Source organism: Salvelinus alpinus, chromosome 10 (assembly GCF_045679555.1).
Source record: "Salvelinus alpinus chromosome 10, SLU_Salpinus.1, whole genome shotgun sequence".
Lineage (NCBI taxonomy): Eukaryota > Metazoa > Chordata > Actinopteri > Salmoniformes > Salmonidae > Salvelinus > Salvelinus alpinus.
The window spans coordinates 65,390,942-65,417,689 of NC_092095.1; the positions used below are offsets into that span (position 1 = coordinate 65,390,942).

Sequence of the window (26,748 nt, forward strand, 5' to 3'; positions counted from 1 at the left end):
TGTCTCATCAGACCACATGACCTTCTCCCATTCCTCCTCTGGATCATCCAGATGGTCATTGGCAAACTTCAGACGGGCCTGGACATGCGCTGGCTTGAGCAGGGGGACCTTGCGTGCGCTGCAGGATTTTAATCCATGACGGCGTAGTGTGTTACTAATGGTTTTCTTTGAGACTGTGGTCCCAGCTCTCTTCAGGTCATTGACCAGGTCCTGCCGTGTAGTTCTGGGCTGATCCCTCACATTCCTCATGATCATTGATGCCCCACGAGGTGAGATCTTGGATGGAGCCCCAGACCGAGGGTGATTGACCGTCATCTTGAACTTCTTCCATTTTCTAATAATTGTGCCAACAGTTGTTGCCTTCTCACCAAGCTGCTTGGCTATTGTCCTGTAGCCCATCCCAGCCTTGTACAGGTCTACAATTTATCCCTGATGTCCTTACACAGCTCTCTGGTCTTGGCCATTGTGGAGAGGTTGGAGTCTGTTTGATTGAGTGTGTGGACAGGTGTCTTTTATACAGGTAACGAGTTCAAACAGGTGCAGTTAATACAGGTAATGAGTGGAGAACAGGAGGGCTTCTTAAAGAAAAACTAACAGGTCTGTGAGAGCCGGAATTCTTACTGGTTGGTAGGTGATCAAATACTTATGTCATGCAATAAAATGCAAATTAATTACTTAAAAATCATACAATGTGATTTTCTGGATTTTTGTTTTAGATTCCGTCTCTCACAGTTGAAGTGTACCTATGATAAAAATGACAGACCTCTACATGCTTTGTAAGTAGGAAAACCTGCAAAATCGGCAGTGTATCAAATACTTGTTCTCCCCACTGTATATCCGCATCCTAGATTGATCTGCGTTTATTGAAGAGTCAATCAGGCTAGGTGACATCATTAACAACCACTTGGCTACCTGACTCCACTCTGCCACTGAGACACTACAGGGGAATGTGTCACTCCGACATCCTCTGGCTTCAGGAAGATATGAACAACACCACTCTCAAACTCTAGTCAGAGTGTACCCCTACAGTACAATAGACAGGTGGCAGGTAGAGGTTGGTCCTAACCACAGATCTAGCCCCAACGACAACATGAACCATGAGGGGGATGAAATAGTATCTGCTTTAGGCCTCCCGAGAGGCGCAGCGGTCTAAGGCATCACTACAGATACGGGTTCGATCCCGGGCTGTGTCGCACCCGGCCGCGACCGGGACACCCATGTGACGCAATTGGCCCAGCGTCGTCCGGGTTAGGGGAGGGTTTGGCCTGCCGGGATGTCCTTGTCCCATCGCGCTCTAGCGACTCCTTGTGGCGGGCCGGGCGCCTGCACGCTGACTTCAGTCGCCAGCTGTACAGTGTTTCCTCCGACACTTTGGTGCGGCTGGCTTCCGGGTTAAGTGATCAGTGTGTCAAGAAGCAGTGCGGCTTGGCAGGGTCGTGTTTCGGAGGACGCAAGTCTCTCGACCTTCGCCTCTCCCGAGTCCGTAGGGGTGTTGCAGCGATGGGACCAGACTAAGCACATTAGACATCATGAAATTGGGGAGAAAAAGGACTAAAAAGTACAAAAACATAAAACATTTCCATAAAAACAAAAATAATAATACTATCTGCTTTAACAGTGGTTCAGCCCAGACCAGGGGTGTCAAACGGAATGTGTGTCTTATTGGTTCAGCCAAGACCAGGGGTGTCAAACTGAATATCTGTCTTATTGGTTCAGCCCAGACCAGGGGTGTCAAACTGAATGTGTGTCTTATTGGTTCAGCCCAGACCAGGGGTGTCAAACTGAATGTATGTCTTATTGGTTCAGCCCAGACCAGGGGTGTCAAACTGAATGTGTGTCTTATTGGTTCAGCCCAGACCAGGGGTGTCAAACTGAATGTATGTCTTATTGGTTCAGCCTAGACCAGGGGTGTGAAACTGAATGTATGTCTTATTGGTTCAGCCCAGACCAGGGGTGTCAAACTCAATGTATGTCTTATTGGTTCAGCCCAGACCAGGGGTGTCAAACTCAATGTATGTCTTATTGGTTCAGCCCAGACCAGGGGTGTCAAACTCAATGTGTGTCTTCTAGTTTTTGTTATTTGTATCCAATTAAGACCAAGACAACCAGGTTTGACACCTGTGTCTTAGACTGTAGATAGAAAAATGAGAGGAAGAGGAAATGATGGTCACTCAGATAAAACAGGTTCTTATTTACCTCCCTCCGTTGGTAGGAGAGTGTTACTGCTCTAAGGCCTCGTTGGTAGGACAGTGTTATTGCTCTAAGGCCTCATTGGTAGGACAGTGTTATTACTCTAAGGCCTCGTTGGTAGGAGAGTGTTACTGCTCTAAGGCCTTGTTGGTAGGAAAGTGTTACTGCTGTAAGGCCTCGTTGGTAGGAGAGTGTTACTGCTCTAAGGCCTCGTTGGAAGGAGAGTGTTACTACTCTAAGGCCTCGTTGGTAGGAGAGTGTTACTGCTGTAAGGCCTCGTTGGTAGGAGAGTGTTATTGCTGTAAGGCCTCGTTGGTAGAAGAGTGTTACTACTCTAAGGCCTCATTGGTAGGAGAGTGTTACTGCTCTAAGGCCTCGTTGGTAGGAGAGTGTTATTACTGTAAGGCCTCGTTGGTAGGAGAGTGTTACTGCTCTAAGGCCTCGTTGGTAGGAGAGTGTTACTGCTCTAAGGCCTCGTTGGTAGGAGAGTGGTACTGCTGTAAGGCCTCATTGGTAGGAGAGTGTTATTGCTCTAAGGCCTCGTTGGTAGGAGAGTGTTATTGCTGTAAGGCCTCGTTGGTAGGAGAGTGTTATTGCTCTAAGGCCTCGTTGGTAGGAGAGTGTTACTGCTCTAAGGCCTCGTTGGTAGGAGAGTGTTACTACTCTAAGGCCTCGTTGGTAGGAGAGTGTTATTGCTGTAAGGCCTCGTTGGTAGGAGAGTGTTACTGCTCTAAGGCCTCGTTGGTAGGAGAGTGTTACTGCTCTAAGGCCTCGTTGGTAGGAGAGTGTTACTACTCTAAGGCCTCGTTGGTAGGAGAGTGTTATTGCTGTAAGGCCTCGTTGGTAGGAGAGTGTTACTGCTCTAAGGCCTCGTTGGTAGGAGAGTGTTATTGCTCTAAGGCCATGTTGGTAGGAGAGTGTTACTGCTCTAAGGCCTCGTTGGTAGGAGAGTGTTATTGCTCTAAGGCCTCGTTGGTAGGAGAGTGTTATTGCTCTAAGGCCATGTTGGTAGGAGAGTGTTATTGCTCTAAGGCCTCGTTGGTAGGAGAGTGTTATTGCTCTAAGGCCATGTTGGTAGGAGAGTGTTATTGCTCTAAGGCCATGTTGGTAGGAGAGTGTTACTGCTCTAAGGCCTCGTTGGTAGGAGAGTGTTATTGCTCTAAGGCCATGTTGGTAGGAGAGTGTTACTGCTCTAAGGCCTCGTTGGTAGGAGAGTGTTATTGCTCTAAGGCCTCGCTGGTAAGAGAGTGTTACTGCTCTAAGGCCTCGCTGGTAGGAGAGTGTTACTACTCTAAGGCCTCGTTGGTAGGAGAGTGTTATTACTCTAAGGCCTCGTTGGTAGGAGAGTGTTATTACTCTAAGGCCTCGTTGGCAGTAGAGTGTTACTACTCTAAGGCCTCGTTGGTAGGAGAGTGTTACTGCTCTAAGGCCTCGTTGGTAGAAGACTGTTATTACTCTGCCTCGTTGGTAGGAGAGTGTTACTGCTGTAAGGCCTCGTTGGTAGGAGAGTGTTATTGCTGTAAGGCCTCGTTGGTAGGAGAGTGTTATTGCTCTAAGGCCTCGTTGGTAGGAGAGTGTTACTGCTCTAAGGCCTCGTTGGTAGGAGAGTGTTATTGCTGTAAGGCCTCGTTGGTAGGAGAGTGTTACTACTCTAAGGCCTCGTTGGTAGGAGAGTGTTATTGCTCTAAGGCCTCGTTGGTAGGAGAGTGTTATTGCTGTAAGGCCCCGTTGGTAGGAGAGTGTTACTACTCTAAGGCCTCGTTGGTAGGAGAGTGTTATTGCTGTAAGGCCCCGTTGGTAGGAGAGTGTTATTGCTCTAAGGCCCCGTTGGTAGGAGAGTGTTACTACTCTAAGGCCTCGTTGGTAGGAGAGTGTTATTGCTGTAAGGCCTCGTTGGTAGGAGAGTGTTACTACTCTAAGGCCTCGTTGGTAGGAGAGTGTTATTGCTCTAAGGCCTCGTTGGTAGGAGAGTGTTATTACTGTAAGGCCTCGTTGGTAGGAGAGTGTTACTGCTCTAAGGCCTCGTTGGTAGGAGAGTGTTACTGCTCTAAGGCCTCGTTGGTAGGAGAGTGTTATTGCTGTAAGGCCTCGTTGGTAGGAGAGTGTTATTGCTGTAAGGCCTCGTTGGTAGGAGAGTGTTATTGCTCTAAGGCCTCGTTGGTAGGAGAGTGTTATTGCTCTAAGGCCTCGTTGGTAGGAGAGTGTTACTGCTCTAAGGCCTCGTTGGTAGGAGAGTGTTACTGCTCTAAGGCCTCATTGGTAGGAGAGTGTTACTGCTCTAAGGCCTCGTTGGTAGGAGAGTGTTATTGCTCTAAGGCCTCGTTGGTAGGAGAGTGTTACTGCTCTAAGGCCTCGTTGGTAGGAGAGTGTTATTGCTGTACGGCCTCGTTGGTAGGAGAGTGTTATTGCTGTAAGGCCTCGTTGGTAGGAGAGTGTTATTGCTCTAAGGCCTCGTTGGTAGGAGAGTGTTATTGCTCTAAGGCCTCGTTGGTAGGAGAGTGTTACTGCTCTAAGGCCTCGTTGGTAGGAGAGTGTTATTGCTGTACGGCCTCGTTGGTAGGAGAGTGTTACTGTTCTAAGGCCTCGTTGGTAGGAGAGTGTTACTGCTCTAAGGCCTCATTGGTAGGAGAGTGTTACTGCTCTAAGGCCTCGTTGGTAGGAGAGTGTTATTGCTCTAAGGCCTCGTTGGTAGGAGAGTGTTACTGCTGTAAGGCCTCGTTGGTAGGAGAGTGTTATTGCTCTAAGGCCTCGTTGGTAGGAGAGTGTTACTGTTCTAAGGCCTCGTTGGTAGGAGAGTGTTACTGCTGTAAGGCCTCGTTGGTAGGAGAGTGTTACTGCTGTAAGGCCTCGTTGGTAGGAGAGTGTTAATGCTCTAAGGCCTCGTTGGTAGGAGAGTGTTACTGCTCTAAGGCCTCATTGGTAGGAGAGTGTTACTACTCTAAGGCCACACAGGTGCTGATTGATCCACTGGGACATTACTGTATCTTGCAGGATGAAAAAAATGAATCGTCTCGAATGAATCGAGACTTTTAATCCGCTAGCTTGTCAGCGTGAGGCTCATCTATCTGACTATCAGGACCCACTAGGCTACAACCACCATGTATCTCTCCTCTCTACCACCATGTATCTCTCCTCACTACCACCATGTATCTCTCCTCTCTACTACCATGTATCTCTCCTCACTACCACCATGTATCTCCTCTCTACCACCATGTATCTCTCCTCTCTACCACCATGTATCTCTCCTCTCTACCACCATGTATCTCTCCTCACTACCACCATGTATCTCTCCTCTCTACTACCATGTATCTCTCCTCACTACCACCATGTATCTCCTCTCTACCACCATGTATCTCTCCTCTCTACCACCATGTATATCTCCTCTCTACCACCATGTATCTCTCCTCACTACCACCATGTATCTCTCCTCACTACCATCATGTATCTCTCCTCTCTACCACCATGTATATCTCCTCTCTACCACCATGTATCTCTCCTCTCTACCACCATGTATATCTCCTCTCTACCACCATGTATCTCTCCTCTCTACCACCATGTATCTCTCCTCTCTACCACCATGTATCTCTCCTCTCTACCACCATGTATCTCTCCTCTCTACCACCATGTATATCTCCTCTCTACCACCATGTATCTCTCCTCTCTACCACCATGTATATCTCCTCTCTACCACCATGTATCTCTCCTCTCTACCACCATGTATCTCTCCTCTCTACCACCATGTATCTCTCCTCTACCACCATGTATCTCTCCTCTCTACCACCATGTATCTCTCCTCTCTACCACCATGTATCTCTCCTCTCTACCACCATGTATCTCTCCTCTCTACCACCATGTATCTCTCCTCTCTACCACCATGTATCTCTCCTCTCTAACACCATGTATCTCTCCTCACTACCACCATGTATCTCTCCTCTCTACCACCATGTATCTCTCCTCTCTACCACCATGTATCTCTCCTCACTACCACCATGTATCTCTCCTCTCTACCACCATGTATCTCTCCTCTCTACCACCATGTATCTCTCCTCTCTACCACCATGTATCTCTCCTCACTACCACCATGTATATCTCCTCTCTACCACCATGTATCTCTCCTCTCTACCACCATGTATCTCTCCTCACTACCACCATGTATCTCTCCTCTCTACCACCATGTATCTCCTCTCTACCACCATGTATCTCTCCTCACTACCACCATGTATCTCTCCTCACTACCACCATGTATCTCTCCTCACTACCACCATGTATCTCCTCTCTACCACCATGTATCTCTCCTCTCTACCACCATGTATATATCCTCTCTAACACCATGTATCTCTCCTCACTACCACCATGTATCTCTCCTCACTACCATCATGTATCTCTCCTCTCTACCACCATGTATCTCTCCTCACTACCACCATGTATCTCCTCTCTACCACCATGTATCTCTCCTCTCTACCACCATGTATATCTCCTCTCTACCACCATGTATCTCTCCTCACTACCACCATGTATCTCTCCTCACTACCATCATGTATCTCTCCTCTCTACCACCATGTATATCTCCTCTCTACCACCATGTATCTCTCCTCTCTAACACCATGTATCTCTCCTCACTACCAACATGTATCTCTCCTCACTACCATCATGTATCTCTCCTCTCTACCACCATGTATATCTCCTCTCTACCACCATGTATCTCTCCTCTCTACCACCATGTATCTCTCCTCTCTACCACCATGTATCTCTCCTCACTACCACCATGTATCTCTCCTCTCTACCACCATGTATCTCTCCTCTCTACCACCATGTATCTCTCCTCTCTACCACCATGTATCTCTCCTCTCTACCACCATGTATCTCTCCTCTCTACCACCATGTATCTCTCCTCTCTACCACCATGTATCTCTCCTCACTACCACCATGTATCTCCTCTCTACCACCATGTATCTCTCCTCTCTACCACCATGTATCTCTCCTCTCTACCACCATGTATCTCTCCTCTCTACCACCATGTATATCTCCTCTCTACCACCATGTATCTCTCCTCACTACCACCATGTATCTCTCCTCACTACCACCATGTATCTCTCCTCTCTACCACCATGTATCTCTCCTCTCTACCACCATGTATATCTCCTCTCTACCACCATGTATCTCTCCTCTCTACCACCATGTATCTCTCCTCTCTACCACCATGTATGTCTCCTCTCTACCACCATGTATATCTCCTCTCTACCACCATGTATCTCTCCTCACTACCACCATGTATCTCTCCTCTCTACCACCATGTATCTCTCCTCACTACCACCATGTATCTCTCCTCACTACCACCATGTATCTCTCCTCTCTACCACCATGTATATCTCCTCTCTACCACCATGTATCTCTCCTCTCTACCACCATGTATCTCTTCTCTCTACCACCATGTATCTCTCCTCTCTACCACCATGTATCTATCCTCTCTACCACCATGTATCTCTCCTCTCTACCACCATGTATCTCTCCTCTCTACCACCATGTATCTCTCCTCTCTACCACCATGTATCTCTCCTCTCTACCACCATGTATCTCTCCTCTCTACCACCATGTATCTCTCCTCACTACCACCATGTATCTCTCCTCTCTAACACCATGTATCTCTCCTCTCTACCACCATGTATCTCTCCTCTCTACCACCATGTATATCTCCTCTCTACCACCATGTATCTCTCCTCTCTACCACCATGTATCTCTCCTCTCTACCACCATGTATCTCTCCTCACTACCACCATGTATCTCTCCTCTCTACCACCATGTATCTCTCCTCTCTACCACCATGTATCTCTCCTCCCTACCACCATGTATCTCTCCTCACTACCACCATGTATCTCTCCTCTCTACCACCATGTATATCTCCTCTCTACCACCATGTATCTCTCCTCTCTACCACCATGTATCTCTCCTCTCTACCACCATGTATCTCTCCTCTCTACCACCATGTATCTCTCCTCTCTACCACCATGTATCTCTCCTCACTACCACCATGTATCTCTCCTCTCTACCACCATGTATCTCTCCTCTCTAACACCATGTATCTCTCCTCACTACCACCATGTATCTCTCCTCTTTACCACCATGTATCTCTCCGCTCTACCACCATGTATATCTCCTCTCTACCACCATGTATCTCTCCTCACTACCACCATGTATCTCTCCTCTCTACCACCATGTATCTCTCCTCTCTACCACCATGTATCTCTCCTCACTACCACCATGTATCTCTCCTCTCTACCACCATGTATCTCTCCTCTCTACCACCATGTATCTCTCCTCTCTACCACCATGTATCTCTCCTCTCTACCAACATGTATCTCTCCTCTCTACCACCATGTATCTCTCCTCTCTACCACCATGTATATCTCCTCTCTACCACCATGTATATCTCCTCTCTACCACCATGTATCTCTCCTCACTACCACCATGTATCTCTCCTCACTACCATCATGTATCTCTCCTCTCTACCACCATGTATATCTCCTCTCTACCACCATGTATCTCTCCTCTCTAACACCATGTATCTCTCCTCACTACCAACATGTATCTCTCCTCACTACCATCATGTATCTCTCCTCTCTACCACCATGTATATCTCCTCTCTACCACCATGTATCTCTCCTCTCTACCACCATGTATCTCTCCTCTCTACCACCATGTATCTCTCCTCACTACCACCATGTATCTCTCCTCTCTACCACCATGTATCTCTCCTCTCTACCACCATGTATCTATCCTCTCTACCACCATGTATCTCTCCTCTCTACCACCATGTATCTCTCCTCTCTACCACCATGTATCTCTCCTCTCTACCACCATGTATCTCTCCTCACTACCACCATGTATCTCCTCTCTACCACCATGTACCTCTCCTCACTACCACCATGTATCTCTCCTCTCTACCACCATGTATCTCTCCTCTCTACCACCATGTATCTCTCCTCTCTACCACCATGTATCTCTCCTCTCTACCACCATGTATCTCTCCTCTCTACCACCATGTATCTCTCCTCACTACCACCATGTATCTCCTCTCTACCACCATGTATCTCTCCTCTCTACCACCATGTATCTATCCTCTCTACCACCATGTATCTCTCCTCTCTACCACCATGTATCTCTCCTCTCTACCACCATGTATCTCTCCTCTCTACCACCATGTATCTCTCCTCACTACCACCATGTATCTCCTCTCTACCACCATGTACCTCTCCTCACTACCACCATGTATCTCTCCTCTCTACCACCATGTATCCCTCCTCTCTACCACCATGTATCTCTCCTCACTACCACCATGTATCTCTCGTCACTACCACCATGTATCTCTCCTCTCTACCACCATGTATATCTCCTCTCTACCACCATGTATCTCTCCTCTCTACCACCATGTATCTCTCCTCTCTACCACCATGTATCTCTCCTCTCTACCACCATGTATCTCTCCTCTCTACCACCATGTATCTCTCCTCTCTACCACCATGTATCTCTCCTCTCTACCACCATGTATCTCTCATCTCTACCACCATGTATCTCTCCTCTCTACCACCATGTATCTCTCCTCTCTACCACCATGTATCTCTCCTCACTACCACCATGTATCTCTCCTCTCTAACACCATGTATCTCTCCTCTCTACCACCATGTATCTCTCCTCTCTACCACCATGTATATCTCCTCTCTACCACCATGTATCTCTCCTCTCTACCACCATGTATCTCTCCTCTCTACCACCATGTATCTCTCCTCACTACCACCATGTATCTCTCCTCTCTACCACCATGTATCTCTCCTCTCTACCACCATGTATCTCTCCTCACTACCACCATGTATCTCTCCTCACTACCACCATGTATCTCTCCTCTCTACCACCATGTATATCTCCTCTCTACCACCATGTATCTCTCCTCTCTACCACCATGTATCTCTCCTCTCTACCACCATGTATCTCTCCTCTCTACCACCATGTATCTCTCCTCTCTACCACCATGTATCTCTCCTCACTACCACCATGTATCTCTCCTCTCTACCACCATGTATCTCTCCTCTCTAACACCATGTATCTCTCCTCACTACCACCATGTATCTCTCCTCTCTACCACCATGTATCTCTCCGCTCTACCACCATGTATATCTCCTCTCTACCACCATGTATCTCTCCTCACTACCACCATGTATCTCTCCTCTCTACCACCATGTATCTCTCCTCTCTACCACCATGTATCTCTCCTCACTACCACCATGTATCTCTCCTCTCTACCACCATGTATCTCTCCTCTCTACCACCATGTATCTCTCCTCTCTAACACCATGTATCTCTCCTCTCTACCAACATGTATCTCTCCTCTCTACCACCATGTATCTCTCCTCTCTACCACCATGTATCTCTCCTCACTACCACCATGTATCTCTCCTCACTACCACCATGTATCTCTCCTCTCTACCACCATGTATGTCTCCTCACTACCACCATGTATCTCTCCTCACTACCACCATGTATCTCTCCTCTCTACCACCATGTATCTCTCCTCTCTACCACCATGTATCTCTCCTCACTACCACCATGTATCTCTCCTCACTACCACCATGTATCTCTCCTCTCTACCACCATGTATATCTCCTCTCTACCACCATGTATCTCTCCTCTCTACCACCATGTATCTCTCCTCTCTACCACCATGTATCTCTCCTCTCTACCACCATGTATCTCTCCTCTCTACCACCATGTATCTCTCCTCACTACCACCATGTATCTCTCCTCTCTACCACCATGTATCTCTCCTCTCTAACACCATGTATCTCTCCTCACTACCACCATGTATCTCTCCTCTCTACCACCATGTATCTCTCCGCTCTACCACCATGTATATCTCCTCTCTACCACCATGTATCTCTCCTCACTACCACCATGTATCTCTCCTCTCTACCACCATGTATCTCTCCTCTCTACCACCATGTATCTCTCCTCACTACCACCATGTATCTCTCCTCTCTACCACCATGTATCTCTCCTCTCTACCACCATGTATCTCTCCTCTCTAACACCATGTATCTCTCCTCTCTACCAACATGTATCTCTCCTCTCTACCACCATGTATCTCTCCTCTCTACCACCATGTATCTCTCCTCACTACCACCATGTATCTCTCCTCACTACCACCATGTATCTCTCCTCTCTACCACCATGTATCTCTCCTCACTACCACCATGTATCTCTCCTCACTACCACCATGTATCTCTCCTCTCTACCACCATGTATCTCTCCTCTCTACCACCATGTATCTCTCCTCACTACCACCATGTATCTCTCCTCACTACCACCATGTATCTCTCCTCTCTACCACCATGTATCTCTCCTCTCCTCTCTCTCCTCTCTACCACCATGTATCTCTCCTCACTACCACCTTTCCTCTCTCTCTCTCTCTCACTCTCAATCTCCCTCTTTCTTTCTGTCTCCCCCCTTTCTCTCTCTCCCACTCTACCCCCCCCCCCCACTTTTTTCTCTCCCTCTCTCTCTCTCTGACTGACACACAGCGGCCTCAAGTTGAGAGGAGGGAGGGTTTTTGTCAGAGCAGATGTTTTTACGTGTCACATTAGTGGGGTGTCCTCCCTCCCTCCATCTCTCTCTCCATCCAGCTGCTGTTGTCTTTAAGGGAACAGGAACGATCAATTTGTGTGTTCCTCGTCTCTCAATGCTTGATTCAGCCCCCCAGCACCCTCTTCAAATCAAATCAAGTTTATTTTATATAGCCCTTCGTACATCAGCTAATATCTCGAAGTGCTGTACAGACTCTTCATGAATCTACGCTTGTGTTAATGGACGGCCCTGGCCACCACGGATCGCCAGAGAGGAATCACAAGCACTGTCACACATGTGCACGCGCACACAAACACAAGTGAGGGTGTGTGTGTGTGTGCTAGTGTGTCTTTGGGTGTGTGTGTGTTTGTTAGTGTGTGTATGTATGTGCATTCCTGTGTTTGTGTGTGTCTTTGGGTGTGTGCGTGTGTGAGCGTGCGCGCTCGCGTGTGTGTCAGGCAGACGTAGTTGGATGGAATTTATCCAACCATTATGTAGAATTCATGTAGAATATAATAATGTACTACATTTATCAACCTGACTCCAATATCATGTCAACGATATCGGCCCTTAATCATATCAATCAATCTAGCCGAGGTAGCTAGCATTGTGTCACCACTCGGTATACAATAAGATGCACGTGTCTAGGTTTATCCTGACGCAATTATTAAGAAGCCAAGGGACAATGAGCTAATATCTTGCAATGAATGTCCTAGCATTAAATGAGTTAACCTTAGCTCAGAGCTGCACAGTTAGAGACCAAGTATATATGCTATGTGTATTGTGAATAACATTAGTTAATTCACCAATTAATGGAATATTATTATGGTTCGTATCCATTTAAAAGTCGTCCGATTGATTACAGTCATGCAATAATACACAATTATCAAATGGTACCAGACATGTTCACCATGAAATGGATACAAAACAGAAGTCTTAACAGCATAGAAAATTCACTACTATGAGATCGGTTTACCAATGTCTCCATGATCAAAGTTTAAACCCATCTTTTATTCTTCCAACAGCGCCAAATCCCAGTGTCTCCCATCGTCTAATTAACCTCACTTTGTACGGTCCAAAACATTCACACAAAAGGCATAACACTCCACATGCATTCTCTAATCTAGTCACACCTCCACACTGTATGATAAGAGTGCACCCGTGTTGCTCCTCTTTGAAGTATCTGCCGTCCGACCAACAGAATAACACAGTTTCTCTGTATCAAACAATCCATTAACAGTACAATGTAAAATATCAACATTCAACGCTCTTTATGAACTAGAATCCGGAACATGATCATTTAAATATCAGTCACACAGTAACATTCATTTGGTCAATAAACGTTTTCATCAGTCTTCACTCCTCCAACGGTGTCCGTCCGTGCTCCCAGGGTTCTTTGGGAACGTCCCTCCCCAGGAGAAAGCCACAGATAAGGTGTGATAGATGGTCAGCCAATCAAATAATGTCATAAATGGTGATTGAGTCATGATGCTGGGCCTCAGCGCCTGCCAGTCACCAGTATCAACTTCTATCCTTCTTCCACTACACAGACTCCTGCCAAGCTTGGCATCTCTGTTGGTATGGCATCTCTGTTGGTATGGCATCTCTGTTGAAATCCACATTAAAACACTTCCACTATACCCAACCATTCGACATATTTGTTCCAGCACAGCTCTAAATTCTAATATCCCTTTTCAACATGTACCGAAGTTCCAGAGTGCTTCACCAAACCAAATCCTTGGTCAGCTAAAGAAAGCATGGCAAATCAGTTAAGAAAAAAGCAGTCGGAGAAATTCAGAAGCGTGCATGAACATCATCTGTAAAACAGCTGCATCAAAGTGCAAGTTAACTTCTTTCGCGATTGGTGTCCACGGGACGGTTGAGCTAACGTAGGCTAATGCGATTAGCATGAGGTTGTAAGTAACCAGAACATTTCCCAGGACATGGACATATCTGCTATTGGCAGAAAGCTTAAATTCTTGTTAATCTAACTGCACTGTCCAATGTACAGTAGCTATTACAGTGAAATAATACCATACTATTGTTTGAGGAGAGTGCACAATTCTGAACATGAAACGTTATTAATAAACAAATTAGGCACATTTGGGCAGTCTTGATTAAAAAAATTGAACAGAAATACAATAGTTCATTGGATCAGTTAAACTTTGCACATACACTGATGCCATCTAGTGGCCAAAATCTAAATTGCACCTGGGCTGGAATAATACTTTATGGCCTTTCTCTTGCATTTCAAAATGATGGTACAAAAAAATACAAAAGAACAGTTGGTTTTTTCTTTGTATTATCTTTTACCAGATCTATTGTGTTATATTTTACTACATTCCTTTCATATTTCCACAAACTTCAAAGTGTTTCCTTTGAAATGGTATTAAGAATACGCATATCCTTGCTTCAGAGCCTGAGCTACAGGCAGTTAGATTTGGGTATGTCAATTTAGGCAAACATTGAAAAAAAGGGGCTAATCCTTTTAAAGCTACTGCAACGACTGACTGAAGGGTGCTGATATTAGAGCCCAACTTCAATGTGACCAAATGTCTGACAAGTCTAATAAAGACGGTGGGGCCGAAACTGTTGTTTAAGTAGCTTTCACTGCAGAGGAACAGGACTCAAAGCGACTCGGGAGCACATCTGGGGGTAAAGAAAGCTTCTGAACTCCCAAACGAGCAGGGTTTCTTTGCCCTCAGTGACTGGCAGGTGTAACCTTATAAAAGGCTGTATAATAGTAGATAAGAGTTATAGTACAGCATGGTACCACTGTGTAACCTACAGTCTGACTGACAGCACTAATAACCCTTCCAATCACTCAGTTCCCTGTAGGCATCTTCCCACAATTACTAGACAGTCTGAGGATTTAGTGCGTTGTTCTTGATTTAGTGTGTTGTTCTAGATTTAGTACGTTGTTCTAGATTTAGTTCATTGTTCTTGATTTAGTTCATTGTTCTTGATTTAGTGCATTGTTCTAGATTTAGTTCATTGTTCTTGATTTAGTGCGTTGTTCTTGATTTAGTGCGTTCTTGATTTAGTTCGTTGTTCTAGATTTAGTCCATTGTTCTTGATTTAGTGCGTTGTTCTTGATTTAGTGCGTTGTTCTTGATTTAGTGCGTTGTTCTTGATTTAGTTCATTGTTCTTGATTTAGTGCGTTGTTCTTGATTTAGTGCGTTGTTCTTGATTTAGTGCGTTGTTCTTGATTTAGTTCATTGTTCTTGATTTAGTGCGTTGTTCTTGATTTAGTGCGTTCTTGATTTAGTGCGTTGTTCTTGATTTAGTGCGTTGTTCTTGATTTAGTGAAAGAAGGAAGGAATGGCGGGATGGGTGTGAATGTCAGAAGTTCAATTGAATCATAGTAATTATCATTGTCATTATCATCATTATCATAGTCATAACCATCACCACTTCCTGTCCTATCTGGTCTGGCTGTAACCAGAGGGCTCTGAGACACTTCATCAGTAATCATCAGCAAGGCACAGGAGAGAGAGGAGGGCCGGTTCAACCAGGATATCAACATGCATGACAACCGTCTCTAAGGGAATATTTCCTGTCAAGTTAGCCGAGAGGAACTTTTCTTCCGGCGCTGCCCCAGTTAATGTTCCTAAAGTGTTGACCGTGTTTCTCTCTCTTTTTCTGAATGAGTTGAATCAACCCGCTCAATAACATCCGTTCAGACAACAGAAAACAATCTATGATATTTGACATTTTTTATAATCTCAAGTGGTTGGCTCTGATAGGATGCGAAAACGTTTCTCCTTCGTCATCCTCTGCCAGTTTCCCCGGAAACGTGAGGCGTCAGTGTACTGTTGGTGGCTCTACGGGTCAGGTGGTACTTAGCGGCACAGTGTGATATCATTAACCCCGCTACCATCTTTGCCATGTCACACCGCCATCAACCCCGTCACCCTGGGGACCGGCGCGGCCATAAAAGCGGGCGTCTCCACGACAACAGCGTACCTCCAGATATCCCTTATCAACCCCCCAGATGCCTAATTGTTGCGCTAATGATGCAATGCCTGATGGAACTGTTTATGGTTTTCATTTTCCCTGACGCTGGAGCGCGGTAATTAGTGGCACACCTCAGATCATTAAACAGCATGGGGGGCCTGGGAGGGTGGGAGGTGGGGGAGAGGGGAGGTGGGCATACCGGGGAGAGAGGAGAGGGGAGGTGGGCACACCGGAGAGAGGGGAGAGGGGAGGTGGGCACACCGGGGAGAGGGGAGAGGGGAGGTGGGCACACCGGGGAGAGAGGAGAGGACCCATGCTGTGCCGAGACAGGCCTAGTAAGGGAGCTTTATGTTCATAAAAATAAAGAAACTAAAAAACTGTTTTTTAAATGATGTTATTCCAGGCCTCCTCGATCCTCACACCAGGTCCTCTCCTCTCTCCCCATGTGAAGCCCGTAGATCATTTTATGCAGCGCCAGTTTACCAATGAAAACAAAAATATGTACTAAAATATCCACAGTGCTGAAATGAAAAACATTTGATTCATAAACAGCCAAGAGATGAGAAAAGAACACATTATCCATGACGTTTTCACACTGCAACAGGTGGCTTCATGTCTCCCATCTTGACAGACAACAATCCATGCTCTATCAGCAGTGTGCGGTCGAGCTGGACTCACCTTGAGGAAGGAGAGGTTCCGGTTGCGGTCGATACTGGTGATCTCCAGGTTTCCCATGACCACCTCACAGTTCTCATAATGCTTCTTCAGGGTGCGGTACTGCTGGTCCAGGTCTGACAACGTGCTCAACTTGTTCTCTGTTCCAGGGCAAACTGCAGGGAGAGAGAGAGAGAGAAGGATACAAATACATCTCACAATTCAACTTGTCTACAAAGCGAATTCAATGTCATTCAACAATTACACACCGCAGATCATTAGAGACGCCTCTTTTGTAAAGTAGGCCGTCATTGTTAATGAGAATTTGTTCTTAACTAACTTGCCTAGTTAAAAAAGGTTACATTTTAAAATTCAAGAGACAGAGAGGCAGAGAGAGACAGAGACACACACAAACAAAGAGAAAGACAGACAGAGAGAGAGAGAGAGAGAGAGAGAGAGAGAGAGAGACACTTGCTTTGGCAATGTTAACACATGTTTCCCATGCCAATAAAGCCCCTTGAATTGAATTGAAATTGAAATTGAGAGAGAGAGAGAGAGAGAGAGAGAGAGAGAGAGAGAGAGAGAGAGAGAGAGAGAGAGAGAGAAACAAAGAGAGAGAAACAAAGAGAGAGACAAAAAAAGAGAGAGAGAGAGAGAGAGGGAGAAAGGGGATACAGAAGGAAAGAGAGGGATGAGGAGAAAGTGAAGTAGAGAGAAAGGAGCAGGGGGAGAGAGCAGAGATGTTAATGTCACCGTGGAGAGAGAGAAAGGAGCAGGGGGGGAGAGCAGAGATGTTAATGTCACCGTGGAGAGAGAGAAAGGAGCAGGGGAGAGAGCAGAGATGTTAATGTCACCGTGGAGAGAGAGAAAGGAGCAGGGGGAGAGAGCAGAGATGTTAATGTCACCGTGGAGAGAGAGAAAGGAGCAGGGGGGGAGAGCAGAGATGTTAATGTCACCGTGGAGAGAGAGAAAGGAGCAGGGGGGGAGAGCAGAGATGTTAATGTCACCGTGGAGAGAGAGAAAGGAGCAGGGGGGGAGAGCAGAGATGTTAATGTCACCGTGGAGAGCGCCAGACCTGACCCTTGACAATGACAGAGCTTGTAGAGGTGGTAAACACTTGATTCCTCAAAGGTATTGACCTACAGTACCGGCTCTCCACGATCACACCGCCATTTAATGAAATCAAATCTAATGAAGTTCATTGACCTTTACAGAAGGTTTGACTGCTGACTTCTCATTACCTCTGATATTACAGGTCTTTGGTAGTATTAGTGGTGGCCGTGCCCATGTGGTGGATGACATCAATGGTAATAATGAAAACGAGCAGTAACAATGAGTGTGTGAGGGTGGAATGGAGTGTGTCCCTGTGTGTGAGGGTGGAATGGAGTGTGTCCCTGTGTGTGAGTGAATACAGCCATGGCTCCCCTATTATGTCTCACCCCAACTACCACCCATAGCCCCCTACTCCCTCACCCCAACTACCACTCCTAGCCCCCTACTCGCTCACCCCAAACACCACTCCTAGCCCCCTACTCCCTCACCCCAAACACCACTCCTAGCCCCCTACTCCCTCACCACAACTACCACTCCTAGCCCCCTACTCAATCACCCCAAACACCACTCCTAGCCCTCTACTCCCTCACCCCAAACACCACTCCTAGCCCCCTACTCCCTCACCCCAACTACCACTCCTAGCCCCCTACTCCCTCACCCCAACTACCACTCCCTCACCCCAACTACCACTCCTAGCCCCCTACTCCCTCACCCCAACCACCACTCCTAGCCCCCTACTCCCTCACCCCAAACACCACTCCTAGCCCCCTACTCCCTCACCCCAACACCACTCCTAGCCCCCTACTCCCTCACCCCAACTACCACTCCTAGCCCCCTACTCCCTCACCCCAACCACCACTCCTAGCCCTCTACTCCCTCACCCCAAACACCACTCCTAGCCCCCTACTCCCTCACCCCAACCACCACTCCTAGCCCCCTACTCCCTCACCCCAACCACCACTCCTAGCCCCCTACTCCCTCACCCCAACTACCACTCCTAGCCCCCTACTCCCTCACCCCAAACACCACTCCTAGCCCCCTACTCCCTCACCCCAACTACCACTCCTAGCCCCCTACTCCCTCACCCCAACCACCACTCCTAGCCCCCTACTCCCTCACCCCAAACACCACTCGCTAGCCCCCTAGTCCCTCACCCCAACCACCACTCGCTAGCCCCCTACCCTCCCCTCACCCCAAACACCACTCCTAGCCCCCTACTCCCTCACCCCAACCACCACTCCTAGCCCCCTACTCCCTCACCCCAACCACCACTCCTAGCCCCCTACTCCCTCACCCCAACTACCACTCCTAGCCCCCCTATCCCCTCACCCCAACCACCACTCCTAGCCCCCTACTCCCTCACCCCAACTACCACTCCTAGCCCCCTACCCTCTCTCACCCCAAACACCACTCCTAGCCCCCTACTCCCTCACCCCAACCACCACTCCTAGCCCCCTACTCCCTCACCCCAACCACCACTCCACAGCCCCCTACCCCCTCACCCCAACCACCACTCCTAGCCCCCTACTCCCTCACCCCAACCACCACTCCTAGCCCCCTATTCCCTCACCCCAAACACCACTCCTAGCCCCCTACTCCCTCACCCAACCACCACCGCTAGCCCCCTACTCCCTCACCCCAAACACCACTCCTAGCCCCCTACTCCCTCACCCCAACCACCACTCGCTAGCCCCCTACTCCCTCACCCCAAACACCACTCCTAGCCCCCTACCCCCTCACCCCAACTACCACTCCTAGCCCCCTACTCCCTCACCCCAACTACCACTCCTAGCCCCCTACTCCCTCACCCCAACCACCACTCCTAGCCCCCTACTCCCTCACCCCAACCAGCACTCCTAGCCCCCTACCCCCTCACCCCAACCACCACTCCTAGCCCCCTACTCTCTCACCCCAACCACCACTCCTAGCCCCCTACTCCCTCACCCCAACCACCACTCCTAGCCCCCTACTCTCTCACCCCAAACACCACTCCTAGCCCCCTATTCCCTCACCCCAACACCACTCCTAGCCCCCTACTCCCTCACCCCAACACCACTCCTAGCCCCCTACTCCCTCACCCCAACCACCACTCCTAGCCCCCTACTCCCTCACCCCAACCAGCACTCCTAGCCCCCTACCCCCTCACCCCAACCACCACTCCTAGCCCCCTACTCTCTCACCCCAACCACCACTCCTAGCCCCCTACTCCCTCACCCCAACCACCACTCCTAGCCCCCTACTCTCTCACCCCAAACACCACTCCTAGCCCCCTACTCCCTCACCCCAACCACCACTCCTAGCCCCCTACTCTCTCACCCCAAACACCACTCCTAGCCCCCTACTCCCTCACCCCAACCACCACCGCTAGCCCCCTACTCCCTCACCCCAAACACCACTCCTAGCCCCCTACCCCCTCACCCCAACACCACTCCTAGCCCCCTACTCCCTCACCCCAACACCACTCCTAGCCCCCTACTCCCTCACCCCAACCACCACTCCTAGCCCCCTACTCCCTCACCCCAACCAGCACTCCTAGCCCCCTACCCCCTCACCCCAACCACCACTCCTAGCCCCCTACTCTCTCACCCCAACCACCACTCCTAGCCCCCTACTCCCTCACCCCAACCACCACTCCTAGCCCCCTACTCTCTCACCCCAAACACCACTCCTAGCCCCCTACTCCCTCACCCCAACACCACTCCTAGCCCTTACTCCCTCACCACAACTACCACTCCTAGCCCCCTACTCAATCACCCCAAACACCACTCCTAGCCCTCTACTCCCTCACCCCAAACACCACTCCTAGCCCCCTACTCCCTCACCCCAACTACCACTCCTAGCCCCCTACTCCCTCACCCCAACTACCACTCCCTCACCCCAACTACCACTCCTAGCCCCCTACTCCCTCACCCCAACCACCACTCCTAGCCCCCTACTCCCTCACCCCAAACACCACTCCTAGCCCCCTACTCCCTCACCCCAACCACCACTCCTAGCCCCCTACTCCCTCACCCCAACTTCCACTCCTAGCCCCCTACTCCCTCACCCCAACCACCACTCCTAGCCCTCTACTCCCTCACCCCAAACACCACTCCTAGCCCCCTACTCCCTCACCCCAACCACCACTCCTAGCCCCCTACTCCCTCACCCCAAACACCACTCCTAGCCCCCTACTCCCTCACCCCAACTACCACTCCTAGCCCCCTACTCCCTCACCCCAAACACCACTCCTAGCCCCCTACTCCCTCACCCCAACACCACTCCTAGCCCCCTTCTCCCTTACCCCAACCACCACTCCTAGCCCCCTACTCCCTCACCCCAAACACCACCGCTAGCCCCCTACTCCCTCACCCCAAACACCACTCCTAGCCCCCTACTCCCTCACCCCAACACCACTCCTAGCCCCCTACTCCCTCACCCCAAACACCACTCCTAGCCCCCTACTCCCTCACCCCAACCACCACTCGCTAGCCCCCTACTCCCTCACCCCAAACACCACTCCTAGCCCCCTACCCCCTCACCCCAACACCACTCCTAGCCCCCTACTCCCTCACCCCAAAACCACTCCTAGCCCCCTACTCCCTCACCCCAACCAGCACTCCTAGCCCCCTACCCCCTCACCCCAACCACCACTCCTAGCCCCCTACTCCCTCACCCCAACCACCACTCCTAGCCCCCTACTCCCTCACCCCAACCACCACTCCTAGCCCCCTACTCCCTCACCCCAAACACCACTCCTAGCCCCCTACTCCCTCACCCCAAACACCACTCCTAGCCCCCTACTCCCTCACCCCAACCACCACCGCTAGCCCCCTACTCCCTCACCCCAAACACCACTCCAAGCCCCCTACCCCCTCACCCCAACACCACTCCTAGCCCCCTACTCCCTCACCCCAACCAGCACTCCTAGCCCCCTACTCCCTCACCCCAACCACCACTCCTAGCCCCCTACTCTCTCACCCCAACCACCACTCCTAGCCCCCTACTCCCTCACCCCAACCACCACTCCTAGCCCCCTACTCTCTCACCCCAAACACCACTCCTAGCCCCCTACTCCCTCACCCCAACCACCACTCCTAGCCCCCTACTCCCTCACCCCAACCACCACTCCTAGCCCCCTACTCCCTCACCCCAAACACCACTCCTAGCCCCCTACTCCCTCACCCCAACCACCACCGCTAGCCCCCTACTCCCTCACCCCAAACACCACTCCTAGCCCCCTACCCCCTCACCCCAACACCACTCCTAGCCCCCTACTCCCTCACCCCAAACACCACTCCTAGCCCCCTACTCCCTCACCCCAACTACCACTCCTAGCCCCCTACTCCCTCACCCCAAACACCACTCCTAGCCCCCTACTCCCTCACCCCAACACCACTCCTAGCCCCCTTCTCCCTTACCCCAACCACCACTCCTAGCCCCCTACTCCCTCACCCCAAACACCACCGCTAGCCCCCTACTCCCTCACCCCAAACACCACTCCTAGCCCCCTACTCCCTCACCCCAACACCACTCCTAGCCCCCTACTCCCTCACCCCAAACACCACTCCTAGCCCCCTACTCCCTCACCCCAACCACCACCGCTAGCCCCCTACTCCCTCACCCCAAACACCACTCCTAGCCCCCTACCCCCTCACCCCAACACCACTCCTAGCCCCCTACTCCCTCACCCCAAAACCACTCCTAGCCCCCTACTCCCTCACCCCAACCAGCACTCCTAGCCCCCTACCCCCTCACCCCAACCACCACTCCTAGCCCCCTACTCCCTCACCCCAACCACCACTCCTAGCCCCCTACTCCCTCACCCCAACCACCACTCCTAGCCCCCTACTCCCTCACCCCAAACACCACTCCTAGCCCCCTACTCCCTCACCCCAAACACCACTCCTAGCCCCCTACTCCCTCACCCCAACCACCACCGCTAGCCCCCTACTCCCTCACCCCAAACACCACTCCAAGCCCCCTACCCCCTCACCCCAACACCACTCCTAGCCCCCTACTCCCTCACCCCAACCAGCACTCCTAGCCCCCTACTCCCTCACCCCAACCACCACTCCTAGCCCCCTACTCTCTCACCCCAACCACCACTCCTAGCCCCCTACTCCCTCACCCCAACCACCACTCCTAGCCCCCTACTCTCTCACCCCAAACACCACTCCTAGCCCCCTACTCCCTCACCCCAACCACCACTCCTAGCCCCCTACTCCCTCACCCCAACCACCACTCCTAGCCCCCTACTCCCTCACCCCAAACACCACTCCTAGCCCCCTACTCCCTCACCCCAACCACCACCGCTAGCCCCCTACTCCCTCACCCCAAACACCACTCCTAGCCCCCTACCCCCTCACCCCAACCACCACTCCTAGCCCCCTACTCCCTCACCCCAACTACCACTCCTAGCCCCCTACTCCCTCACCCCAACCACCACTCCTAGCCCCCTACTCCCTCACCCCAACCAGCACTCCTAGCCCCCTACCCCCTCACCCCAACCACCACTCCTAGCCCCCTACTCTCTCACCCCAACCACCACTCCTAGCCCCCTACTCCCTCACCCCAACCACCACTCCTAGCCCCCTACTCTCTCACCCCAAACACCACTCCTAGCCCCCTACTCCCTCACCCCAACACCACTCCTAGCCCCCTACTCCCTCACCCCAACACCACTCCTAGCCCCCTACTCCCTCACCCCAACCACCACTCCTAGCCCCCTACTCCCTCACCCCAACCAGCACTCCTAGCCCCCTACCCCCTCACCCCAACCACCACTCCTAGCCCCCTACTCTCTCACCCCAACCACCACTCCTAGCCCCCTACTCCCTCACCCCAACCACCACTCCTAGCCCCCTACTCTCTCACCCCAAACACCACTCCTAGCCCCCTACTCCCTCACCCCAACCACCACTGCTAGCCCCCTACTCCCTCACCCCAAACACCACTCCTAGCCCCCTACCCCCTCACCCCAACACCACTCCTAGCCCCCTACTCCCTCACCCCAACACCACTCCTAGCCCCCTACTCCCTCACCCCAACCACCACTCCTAGCCCACTACTCCCTCACCCCAACCAGCACTCCTAGCCCCCTACCCCCTCACCCCAACCACCACTCCTAGCCCCCTACTCCCTCACCCCAACCACCACTCCTAGCCCCCTACTCTCTCACCCCAAACACCACTCCTAGCCCCCTACTCCCTCACCCCAACACCACTCCTAGCCCCCTACTCCCTCACCCCAACACCACTCCTAGCCCCCTACTCCCTCACCCCAACCACCACTCCTAGCCCCCTACTCCCTCACCCCAACCAGCACTCCTAGCCCCCTACCCCCTCACCCCAACCACCACTCCTAGCCCCCTACTCTCTCACCCCAACCACCACTCCTAGCCCCCTACTCCCTCACCCCAACCACCACTCCTAGCCCCCTACTCTCTCACCCCAAACACCACTCCTAGCCCCCTACTCCCTCACCCCAACCACCACTCCTAGCCCCCTACTCCCTCACCCCAACCACCACTCCTAGCCCCCTACTCCCTCACCCCAAACACCACTCCTAGCCCCCTACTCCCTCACCCCAACCACCACCGCTAGCCCCCTACTCCCTCACCCCATACACCACTCCTAGCCCCCTAACCCCTCACCCCAACACCACTCCTAGCCCCCTACTCCCTCACCCCAACACCACTCCTAGCCCCCTACTCCCTCACCCCAACCACCACTCCTAGCCCCCTACTCCCTCACCCCAACCAGCACTCCTAGCACCCTACCCCCTCACCCCAACCACCACTCCTAGCCCCCTACTCTCTCACCCCAACCACCACTCCTAGCCCCCTACTCCCTCACCCCAACCACCACTCCTAGCCCCCTACTCTCTCACCCCAAACACCACTCCTAGCCCCCTACTCCCTCACCCCAACACCACTCCTAGCCCCCTACTCCCTCACCCCAACACCACTCCTAGCCCCCTACTCCCTCACCCCAACCACCACTCCTAGCCCCCTACTCCCTCACCCCAACCAGCACTCCTAGCCCCCTACCCCCTCACCCCAACCACCACTCCTAGCCCCCTACTCTCTCACCCCAACCACCACTCCTAGCCCCCTATTCCCTCACCCCAACCACCACTCCTAGCCCCCTACCCCCTCACCCCAACTACCACCCATAGCCCCCTACTCTCTCACCCCAACCACCACTCCTAGCCCCCTACTCCCTCACCCCAACCACCACTCCTAGCCCCCTACCCCCTCACCCCAACTACCACCCATAGCCCCCTACTCTTTCACCCCAACCACCACTCCTAGCCCCCTACTCCCTCACCCCAAACACCACTCCTAGCCCCCTACTCCCTCACCCCAACCACCACTCCTAGCCCCCTACTCCCTCACCCCAACTACCACTCCTAGCCCCCTACTCCCTCACCCCAACCACCACTCCTAGCCCCCTACCCCCTCACCCCAACTACCACTCCTAGCCCCCTACTCCCTCACCCCAACCACCACTCCTAGCCCCCTACTCCCTCACCCCAACCACCACTCCTAGCCCCCTACCCCCTCACCCCAACCACCACTCCTAGCCCCCTACCCCCTCACCCCAAACACCACTCCTAGCCCCCTACTCCCTCACCCCAACCACCACTCCTAGCCCCCTACCCCCTCACCCCAACCAGCACTCCTAGCCCCCTACTCTCTCACCCCAACCACCACTCCTAGCCCCCTACTCCCTCACCCCAACCACCACTCCTAGCCCCCTACTCCCTCACCCAAACTACCACTCCTAGCCCCCTACCCCCTCACCCCAACCACCACTCCTAGCCCCCTACCCCCTCACCCCAACCACCACTCCTAGCCCCCTACTCCCTCACCCCAACCACCACTCCTAGCCCCCTACTCCCTCACCCCAACCACCACCGCTAGCCCCCTACTCCCTCACCCCAAACACCACTCCTAGCCCCCTACTCCCTCACCCCAACCACCACTCCTAGCCCCCTACCCCCTCACCCCAACCAGCACTCCTAGCCCCCTACTCCCTCACCCCAACCACCAGTCCTAGCCCCCTACTCTCTCACCCCAACTACCACCCATAGCCCCCTACTCCCTCACCCCAACCACCACCGCTAGCCCCCTACTCCCTCACCCCAAACTACCACTCCTAGCCCCCTACTCCCTCACCCCAACCACCACTCCTAGCCCCCTACTCCCTCACCTCAACCACCAACCATCCCCTCACCCTCCTTGCTGACCCCGATTCCCAGCTGCTATTCCTGGGTAGAGGAGGAGGGTGGCTACCATGGTGCTCCAGGGGTTAACAGGGCCTGACACATCCCCTTTAGCCCTCTAGCCTCTCCACTGGACCTGACACCTCATTACAAGCACCTATTTCCACCCATCAAACACCTTCTCTGATGAACTGGCAGCTACCACTACGGCCAAAGGCACTACTGGAGGATGTGTGTGTACGTTTGTACCAGAGAGAGTCATTAACGCAGAGAGAAAGTGTTCATTAATTATTTCATTTAACCTTTATTTAACTAGGCAAGTCAGTTAAGAACAAATTCTTATTTACAAAGACGGCCTAAATCCTATCCCGGACGACGCTGGGCCAATTGTTTGCCGCCCTATGGGACTCCCAATCACGGCCGGTTGTGATACAGCCTGCAATCGAACCATGGTCTGTACTGATTCCTCTAGCACTAAAATGCAGTGCCTTAGAACTCTGGACCACTCGGGAGCCCGAACACAGAGAGAGAGAGTCATTAACACAGAGAGAGAGAGTCATTAACAGAGAGAGAGAGAGTCATTAACACAGAGAGAGTCATTCAAACATAGAGAGAGTCATTTACACAGAGAGAGGGTCATTAACACAGAGAGAGAGAGTCATTAACACAGAGGGAGAGTCATTATCACAGAGAGAGAGTCATTAACACAGAGAGAGAGTCATTAACACAGAGAGAGAGAGTCATTAACACAGAGAGAGAGTCATTATCACAGAGAGAGAGTCATTAACACAGAGAGAAAGTCATTCAAACAGAGAGAGAGTCATTAACACAGAGAGAGAGTCATTAACACAGAGAGAGAGAGTCATTCAAACATAGAGAGAGTCATTTACACAGAGAGAGGGTCATTAACACAGAGAGAGAGTAATTCAAACAGAGAGAGAGTCATTAACACAGAGAGAGAGTCATTAACACAGAGAGAGAGAGTCATTCAAACATAGAGAGAGTCATTTACACAGAGAGAGGGTCATTAACACAGAGAGAGAGTAATTCAAACAGAGAGAGAGTCATTAACA

At 51.2% G+C, this 26,748-nt stretch overlaps 1 protein-coding gene across 1 annotated transcript in view; it reads right to left on the reverse strand.

Moving 5' to 3' along the window:
* LOC139532648 (receptor tyrosine-protein kinase erbB-4-like) overlaps positions 1–26,748 on the reverse strand; it is a 686,205-nt gene that overhangs the window by 278,646 nt on the left and 380,811 nt on the right. Inside the window, exon 2 of the mRNA XM_071330551.1 lies at positions 16,439–16,590. Coding sequence (XP_071186652.1) covers positions 16,439–16,590 — 152 coding nt within the window. The remainder of the gene's footprint in view (positions 1–16,438; positions 16,591–26,748) is intronic.